The 10,152-nt window shown below is 39.1% G+C and overlaps 1 protein-coding gene across 3 annotated transcripts in view; it reads right to left on the reverse strand.

Moving 5' to 3' along the window:
• LNX1 (ligand of numb-protein X 1) overlaps positions 1 to 9,628 on the reverse strand; it is an 84,805-nt gene extending 75,177 nt beyond the window's left edge. Inside the window, exon 1 of one of the 3 annotated variants that reach the window (XM_042467542.1) lies at positions 9,201 to 9,628. In XM_042467542.1, coding sequence (XP_042323476.1) covers positions 9,201 to 9,610 — 410 coding nt within the window. In that variant the 5' untranslated portion in view covers positions 9,611 to 9,628. Of the gene's footprint in view, positions 1 to 5,372; positions 5,852 to 9,200 lie in introns of those variants that run through there. The other 2 variants (XM_042467541.1, XM_042467539.1) reach the window with 2 other exon arrangements.
• Positions 9,629 to 10,152: the final 524 nt, after the last annotated feature.

Genomic DNA, 10,152 nt, shown 5'->3' on the forward strand with positions numbered 1-10,152 from the left:
AAACATGCTGAACTGCTCTTCTTCTGTCTGTGATGTAGAAAACTATCCCTATTCTTTTCATGTTATTTCTGCCTCTTATACCAAAGTTTCTCTTGAAGAAGGAAAACCCAGGAATACATCTGCTTCATTGCTTCATTAACTGAGGTGTACACACATTTTGTTTTGGTTTTGGTTTTGGTTTTTCGTAGAAAATAATTAATAATAATAATAATAATAATAATAATAATAATAATAATAATAATAATAATATTTAAATTTCCTGCCTCTCCCTGCAGATGGATGTGGGATTATATCAATAAAATAGTAAAAAACAAGTATAAAAATACAGATAATAAAACACTAACCATATAATTTTAAATTAAAACATCATCTGAACAAGCAGAACATCCAAAAACTTATCGTTATAACCACAGTAGAGTGTTTTATCTTAAAATCTCCTATAAGAGGTCAGGTGGGTAAGCCCACCGGAAGAGATCTGTCTTAAGAGCCTTCTTAAAGCCATCTAAGGTGGTAATAAGACAGATCTCTTCCAATAAACTATTTCATAATTTGGAGGCTGCGGACATAAATAATCTATGAGAAGTTATTGTTAGCCTGGACTTATGGTGTTCTAATAAATTCTTCCCTGATAGTCAGAGTGCAAGGTGGATTGTGGAGGGAGAGGTGTTCCTTCAAGTAACTTGGGCCCAAGCCACGTAGGGCTTTAAAAGCTTTGTACTGTGCCTGAAAGCTAATCGGCAGCCAGTAAAGTGATTTCAATACAGGTGTTATATTGCTCAACCTCGGTGTTCCAGTGACCAGTCTGGCTGCCACATTTTGAACCAATTGAAGCTTCCAAACTTGATACAAAGGTAGCCCCATGTAGAGCACATTATAGAAATCCAAACGAGAGATTACCAGTGCATATACCACTGCTTCAAGGTCCTTTTTGTCCAGGTAAGGACACAGTTGGCATATCAACCAAAGCTGGCACCAAGCACTCCTGGCCATTGCATCTACTTGAGATGACAACTGTAGACATGGATGCAGGAGTACTCCCAAACTGTGAACTTCATCCTTTAGGGGAAGTGTGACCCCATCCAGGACTGGTTGACAAACCTCCTTCCCTGGATTTGGGGTACCTATTGCGAGCACCTCCATTTTCTCTGGATTCAACTTGAGTTTGTTTTCCCTCATCCAGCTCATTACCAACCTAAGATAGGAGTCCAGAGGAGAGATGCCATCCTTAGTCACTGCAGCAGTCGGAAACATAGAGAAATGGATTTGGGTGTCATCAGCATACTGATAACACCGCACCCACTGTCTCTGGATGATCTCTCCCAGCGGCTTCATGCAAATGTTAAACAGCATCGGGGACAGAGTTGCACCTTGAGGGACGCCCGATTTGAGCTCTCTCTTGGATGAATAACTGTCCCCAAGCAATACCATCTGGAATCTTCCTGAGAGGTAGGACCTGAGCCACTGCAAAGCAGTGCCCCCGATACCTAACTCCCTCAGGTGTTCCAGAAGGATACTGTGGTCAATGGTATCAAAGGCCTCTGAGATGTCCAAGAGCAACAACAAGGTCACACTTTCCCTGTCAATGCTGAGATGGAGAAAAGCAAGATATAAATGCAAGCAACATATTCTTCATAACTTCCTTTGAAGTCTGTTTTGGCACCTATTAGGCCTTGTTTGTGGAAAGAGAATAACTCTCTTGAAACCTGGTAGACCACCATCCACTCATGTCTACTAGTTCCTGCACAATGTTCAGCCTGATACTGGGTCCTGTCTACTGCTCCTGAGCAATTTTTTTTCATATACAGTACCGTCCCTTTTGCTTAAAACCGTATTTGCTCACTGGACAGTATCACTGCAGTATTCCCCAGAGTTGGATTTACCATACCAGCCCCTTAAGACATTTGAAGAGATCCTGTATTTCACCTTTGGCTCACACAGGAGATACCACTGATGTAGCAAAAAGTCTTGGGCGAACCCTGGAATTTCTACAAATGCACAATATAATTAGTGACTGACATTTAGAAATGTTAAGCAATGTTCAGGCAGGGTTTCATTAAAAGAAGTACTCATCAGGCTAAACCCCCGAACCTGCCTTTGTTACATAGGCTTGGTCCTTGATTATGGAAAAACATAATACAGAAGGGAAGGGGAGGGAACCTCCATTAGGAGTTGAGTGTTGATTTGCATACAGGTTGCATCGCTCTTATCTGAAATGTTTGGGACCAGAAGTGCTTTGGATTGTGTGTGTGTGTGTGTGTGTGTGTGTGTGTGTGTGTATATATATATATATATATATATGATTTTGGAATACCTGAATAGACTTATATGTATATAATGAGCTATCCTGGAGAAGGTACCCAATTCTAAGCACAAAATTCATTTATGTTTCATATATACCATATACACATAGCCTGAAGGTAATTTTATAAAATATTTTAAAATAATTTCGTGCATAAAACAAAGTTTGGGAACAATGAACTATCAGAAAGCAAAGGTGTCACTGTCTCAACCACTCATGAAAAAAACTTTTGACTTTTGGAATATTTCGGAATTCAGAATTCCAGATAAGGGAGACTCAACCTGTACTGAAGTTGCCAAGTTCAGTCCTTGGCATTTCCAGTGCCAAGGTCCTCTGTTTGCAAACTGGGAAAAGCTGTCTACATTAGTCTATGGAGAGTGCCCACTAGGCAGGCATATCTCCAAATTCTGACTGTTCCAAATATCTAAGATTAGTATGATGAATTGATTGTCTCATATTACTGATGGCAGGAACAGAATTTAAATGACCTTGACAAATTGGAATTAGGTGAAAACTAACAAAATAATTTTCAGCCAGGATAAATGTAAAGTACTAAACCTAGGTAGGAAAATGAAATGCACAAATCTAGGATAGACAATACTTGGTTTGAAAGTACTATATATGAAAAGAATCTAGGGTTTTAGTAGACTACAAGCTACTCATGAGTCAACAGTGTGAAGCAGCAGCCAAAAAGAAAAAGCAAATTCAATTCTAGGTTGTATCAACAGGCTCACAATGACTAGACTGAGGGAAGTAGTAGTGCCATCTATTATGTTTTGATCAGAATCAAAATGCTAGAATACTGTATCCAGTTCTGGTCACCACAGTTCAAGGAGGATGTCAACAAGTTGGAACATATCAAGATTATTAAAGCTCTGCAAACTCAGGGAGCTGGGTATGTTTAGTCTGGAGAAGAATTGACTAAGAAATGACATAATAGCTATATTTAAATATCTGAATAGATGTCATGTAAAAAAGCTTGTTTTCTGCTGTTACAGAGACTAAAATATCAGACAAGAGATTCAAATTACCAGAGATTCCACCTAAACATTAGGACGAATGTTTTTTTTTTTTTAATTGAAATAGCTGTTCCTTAGTGGAATGGATTGCCTTTGAGGGTGGTACATAAAAACCTCAGAGGGAAATCTTTAAACAGAGATTGGATGGACATCTTTCAAGCATGCTTTAGTTGTTTATTTCTGCATGCCAGGGGGTTGGTCTAGATGGCCCTTATGGTTACTTATAATTAAGATTCTCTAATTCTATATATGGCCCAGCCAAAGTCCAAGGCAAGGCAAGAATAATTTAAAAAAAACACTTTAAAGAAAAAATAAACATTGTGGAGCCCCCCCCCCCCCCTCATCAAACAGAGAAATCCAGCCTAGCACAGCACTCTGGATTTATGTCATTGAGCCCCATTATGCCATATCAGGTAGCATGCAGAAGCACCAAACCCACATGAAGAAGAAAGTATCCTATTCTAGCTTCGATGTACTGACTCCTTTTCAACAAGAGCAATGGCTGTGGAGTGCACATGTGCTGATTTCATACCCTAATGTTATTGCTCTGACCCAATTCACATGCAGTTCTGTGTGATGTTTTGTTCTTGCTTCCTCCTCCTTTCTCCACCCCAGAAGAGTAGCATACATACCACTAAACAGATTTGTGCATTGCTGATAACTGGCAAATCACATCCAACAGCCAACCAATTGGGTAAACAGCGTGTCAACAAGAATAGCAATCAAACTGTAGTTAAGAGTTTGTAGGTTAGAGAGTAAAAAAAAAAAAAAATCAAATGGAATAGCTACTGTACATAGTAGCTCCCTCTGTGTGTGACAGAAATGAATCAGAATTCCCTAGGAAACAGCAACAAGGAGGAGTTTTCTGTGCATATGCTCTGATTAATCTCATCAGTTTGTTTTCCTGGAAACTGGATGTCCCAGATGCCATTGTCTTTATGATGAAAGTTCATCTGGTCTGGTTTAATCTTGCTGCTTAGAATTAACTGCTGTCTTCCTAATTATCCTCTTTAGCTAATATCATCATCTTTCCATCACACATTTCAAATCAGTTTCTTTTTGAAAATGACTACATCAGCTTCGGAGAAGCCCAGCATTGGATCCTCATTTTTAAAGAGGTGATTAAAATAATAATAGCTGCCATATATTGTTTTCTCAAAATACTACTCATTTCAGTAATTCTAGGCAAATCAGCAGATACACATAACATAGAATGAGCATTACTTGAACACCTACTTTGAAAGCATATTACAATAATTTAGTCCATTTTAAATATGAACTGTGCACACATCAAGTAAATTTGTGTAATGTATTGTTCCATACATACTTCACTAATCATTTCTCTTCGGAGCACATTTGACAGATTATGCACTGCCACTCAAAAACCCTGGTAAGCATCATCGGCATTCTGTTCATCATGACATTTACAAGCTAACTCACTGAGAATCATTTGCAAGCATTACTATTAAAATAATATATTTATTTTGAACAGTGGAAAACAGCAGTCATATCTGTGGTTATACACATACACACCAACTGAGATGATGGTCCCTTGATTCTTTTTCAGATAAAACAGTGCTACCGGGAACCTCCGGATTGTTGATAGATATGAGGTATATTTTCATGCTCCTACACAAATTATACACTGTGAACAGCAACTGTGAGTGTGTGCCGACTAGAAAGCCATTTATGTAGAGGGCGTTCTATTCATCTGCTTGAATCTATTCTAAAGGAAAAGATCCCAATCCCAGTTGTGAGCTCAGCAAAGGAAAGCAGAGAAGGAAGAGTACCTGGCTTGTCTCAGCTGTTTCCAGCACCCTGAAAGAAAAGGAAAATACAAAGAGGCATTCTTGTTCCAAGCCTCTGAGACAAGGCATGGGGCTATCACCAAGCTTGTCCCTTTGCACAGTTATCTATCAGTTTATCCATCCACAGACATGTATCAAAGAGAATCAATGAAGTAGTTTCCAACACCACCTCATTTTCTTTTAAAAAGACAACACAGAGACACGACACAGAGACATCACCACAACATCACAACTGTGAGTACTCACAGCTCTGAGTACAGGAAATGCAGATTCCCCACACTGTCTATGTAGTTTGCAGGACTTAGCCAAGGTAGGACCAACAACAGGAGAGCTTTCATTTTTTTTTTCAAGTGCAAGATTTTAAAACTGCTGCCAGGATTCCTCTTTGCCCTTTTTTTCCTCTCTGTGGTGGGACACAGAACTTCAAGCTTTATAAACATCAACCAATATCAGCACCCCTTTCTTTTTCAAACAAGCCTTCCCATTTCAGTGCAATCAAGAAAGCACGTTATGAATTAATGCAAATCCCTTAAATGAAGCTGTGCTGGAAAAAAAAATTATTGACCTGTAAGAGGATTACTTGATCTGATTCTCAGATGGAGGTTAGATATGAAGGTTTAAGAGAGAGTAGACAGAGCATGGTTGGTGTGGGTGAGTTACTGCTGCAAAAAACCCACCCAGGCACACAGGGAAAAAAAGATCTGCCTCCTCCTGCACTCTTCAGAGTGGTTCTTCAGAAGCAGCTGGTACATTTACATCACTGGCCAGAGAGGCAGATGGGTTATGAGCTGAGCTGTATAAGAGAAAGGGAATAGGAAAGGAACTGGATGTGGCAAAAAAGGGGAAAACTACGCAGGCAGTGTAATGTACGTATATCTCAAACGTCGACTGCCCTCAGTTGTGATGCCATCTGATCACGGATTCAAGCAGACGGAGGGAGTGGGAATCTATGAATCAGTCAGGCTGCTGGTTATCAGATCTAGATTGGATTTTTGGCAAACTGGAAGCAGGCACATCCATCCAGGTGAACAAGCTAACACAGGCAGATTTAAAATTATAATACATGCTATTTGAGATACACTTTGTGATACTGTGCTTGGATTCATTTAGTAATCCGTTAAACAAGCAGGCTGCTGTTTTAATAGCAAACAATCTTCAAAAGCCTGACTTCTTGCCAAGTGAAGGTTTGGCAAGACTATCTCTGCCATGATTCTTCCTTATTTCCCCTTCTTGCAAAAGGAAACATAACTATGTGGCTTGTTCTGGAAAAGAAAATCAAACTTGGGGCTCCAGTGCTTCTCTGTCCAGATCTAGATGTCCAGAAACCACGATTTCTCTATTGTTCCTCTTACTTGTAAAAGACTAGAATTCCCAAATGAACAGTCAACTGGGAATATGGGAAGTATCATGAGAAACTCTGTTGGTTTCCCTGGAACAGTCATGTAGGTTTCACTGGAATACTCCTGAGTACCCTACCCAGCTGCCTGAGATTAGAGACATTATCACACAAGTCCTGCTCTTGCCACAATCTCAAAGAATATGTAAACATACAGGTTTGTCAATAGCTATTATTATATATTATTATTATATATATTATTATATCGTGCAACTGGGGCTGCTTCCTCCATTATGCTCTCTTCCAGACAGGGATAGGAGGAGACTGTGACACCACATGACTGCCAATATTGCAACCGCAGTGGCAATGAGGTTTCGCACGTGAGACATACTGGGACTGCCATGCAATTGGTAGCTTATGATGGCTTTCCCCCATCAATGAAAAGGGACACCCTGACCATGTATTGCAGACACATCGGCTATGGGTCGGAGGTGATGTTGTGTGACAAGTATTGCTATTAAGCCACCATTTTACAATTATAATTGAAGTTTTAAAGCCGCATGTGATAATCTTCTAGGAATATTATTTTTGACTGGCAGTCTTCTTCAAGGACACAATGAGTAATTTTAGCAATGTTCTTCTTGCTGTGAGAAAGTCTTCAAAACTTTCAAGTTTTCAAAGACCATTCACAGTTCAAAACTTATGATGTGCAACATTCACATATGATATTTTAGCATAGGAAACAGCATATTTTTTTGCACAGGAGACACGATTTTCTGCACAGAAAATGTTATTTCCTGTGTAGAGAAAACCTGTTTTCTGCACAAAAATACCACATGTCAATTTTGCCCAAAATAAATGGTGAACTTTGAATTTTCATTAGTTAAAAATTCTTCTTTTTGAATTTTCCCAACCCTTTAAAAACATGTTTTTCAGCATTTTGAGGAATTATTTTTTAATCATTATTTCCATCCCTGCTTTTCATTGTCACAGACCTCATCCATGTAGAAAGTCTGCAATGTGACCAGTGGAGTGCAGGAGACGAAAACATGCTAATAAATGGATTCAGATAATTTGGTATGATGTTAAAGTGAAGCTGGTCTCAGTCTGGCCAGTGTTGGGTTGGATAGGTCTGCCTGACCTATTTAAACATTTTTGATGTACCTAATGGTTGGATCTTTCACATGGCTGGGCAGGAAGGACTGAAGTGCTGAAACAAGACACCCATCTCTGAAATGATAGCTGCCAAACCCAGAAGTCAAACAGCAAGTCCACCTTGTGTAGTTGCTTCTGCATGCCATTGGTTTATTTTATTTATTGGCTGATTTCAATTGGCTGGGATTAATTTCTCAAAAGCAACTCACAATATATATTTTTTAAAAATCCAATGAAAATAAATATACTATAAATCAACTCCGCCCCCGGCATTGCAAGTTAGAGCAGGAAAGAAGTATTAGCTGTGATCAGCACACCTGGATTACAGGGAAGTATTACTCAAACAAGTCCCATAACCTCAGGGTGAAACTTGAGTTCTTCCAATGATTTCAGCATAGCAGATGCAACGTTGCAAAAAAGGTACTGGCAAAATTTACAATTGGCTTGCAAAGGGGTTGGCTAAAAGGCCTTGGGCAAGAAAAGGTGAATGATATTGAGACCAATCTGTATGTTGTCGTGGGTCTGCTCTCTAAACCAGCAATAAAAAGGCCTTTGGAGTATTTAGACAGGGTAGGAGACAGAAAATTATTGTAGCTGTTAAACCAGTTACACAATGCTACATGAGGTCAACTTATGTTTCTTGGATATCTGAGAAAAGCCAAAAGATGCATTTAAGCCCTAGGCACACAACAAATTAGCTTGTACTTGCTGCATTAGAAATTCCTTCAAAGTGCTGCATAAACCTTAAATTTATCCTGAGACTGGTTCAGCCAACTAGACAGATAAGTAAACATAATTTCACAGATTAGACAACCTGAGCCACAGAAATTGAGTACAAATTGCCAGGTTTGGCTGGTTTAAACTATAGTTTAATCCGTATGACTTTTAAAAAAACACTCATTTTTTTTTAATTGATTGATTGTTTTTTTAAAAACTCTGGCTATTATTATTGTTTTCTAACTTTCTTATTGGAAAGTTCAAAATGACTGTTTGAATGTAAACATTTTAACATTAGCAATTTATTGGCAGTTGTTCATTGGTAGACCAGTATTAAGTGTTGGTTGCTTCTTATTAATCACTTTATTTTACAGTGCAACCCTGCACATTTATAACTTTGCTTGATGCCACCTATCTGGTGAGAAACAGGTTTCATCCATGTGGAACCTGTTCCTCACATAGATACTTCACCTAGAACTATCAGCAAGGAGTATTATGACAGGGACAGACCATATGCTACAAGATAAGGCCTTTTGTTTTCATGCTTGATTGACTGTATTTTTCCTGTAATGTTTACAGGAAAATGTTTACCTTTGGTCCTTCAGATGTTTTGGACCTCAATTTCCAGAAAACCCCAGCAGCATCAACCATGTTAAGAGACTATTAGAGAGCTAATATTGCTTAAGCAGGAGGCCCATCACCCACTCAGAATACACAAGATGTAACAGATGACTTATTTACCATAGAAGAGAGTAATAAAAATACCGAACTTGCTGAAAACATCATTTGCTGAAAAAGTACAGTTTCTTTTGCTGGCCCTGAGGAAATTCTCGGCTTTTATAGAAAAGACATATAAAAGGTCTTACCCATTTTGAAAATGTTGTTCAAGGTTAGAGCGCTGCACAACATCTGAGCAGAATTCTGTGAAAGGACAGCTAACCAAGAGCTTATCCAGGAGTTTATTCACCAGTAGGCTTGATTTTCTGCAGGTCTGCAGTATCAGAGTTTTACGGTCCATGGGGCAGAAGTCTTGTTCCACTAAGAAATCTGTAAGGCAAACTGTGCAATAGGTGTGCCCACAAGGAGTGTCCAGTGGTTCAAGCAAAGGTTGCAAACAAATGTGGCAAATGAGATCATCATCCACATCTTCAGTGTAGCTGTACACATGGTTCTCCTCTGGTAGATGTGGCTGGCCACAGACCAAGCATAAAGGAACAGAGCTTCCTTCAGCTTCTTCTAATGGATCTTTTTGATTCATAGCTGGATACTGTTGCATCACACAAAGGGCAAAGAAATGTTGATTTCTATTCAAATTTCAGTCACAGTCCAAAATACTGTCTGCCGTTTCTGTAGTTCTTCCGATCTGTAGAGAGGCGTTAGAACAAATCAAATGAAATGGTATTGAAGCAACAACTGTAATTATGATTGATTATGGCACACAAGGATCAATCAAAGTTTACTATACAGGCCAATAGACATATTGCAAGTTTAACAAGAACTCAAGATAAAGATCCAAATTACAAGGCTAATTAAAAAATGGATCAGCAACAGAAGAGAAAGGAGTTTTTTGCACAGCTAAAAAACCCAGCTTACCTTTCCCGGTTTGAATCATCATCTGGGATACAACTGAGTATTATCTCTCGCATTTTGCTTTCAATGCTGCCTCCGGTCTAAAACCTGCCTAAATCCCAGTTTGCAACTGTGCTCAGCTGGCCAATTTGCAAAGTCGGGAGCTTCCTGGCTAGTGTTGTCAACAAGCCTCGAAGATATTCCCCGGAATGTTTTACCAAAATCCAAAATCCTTGGAATTCCCCAATA

The sequence above is a fragment of the Sceloporus undulatus genome, chromosome 5, assembly GCF_019175285.1.
Source record: "Sceloporus undulatus isolate JIND9_A2432 ecotype Alabama chromosome 5, SceUnd_v1.1, whole genome shotgun sequence".
Taxonomy (NCBI): Eukaryota; Metazoa; Chordata; class Lepidosauria; order Squamata; family Phrynosomatidae; genus Sceloporus; species Sceloporus undulatus.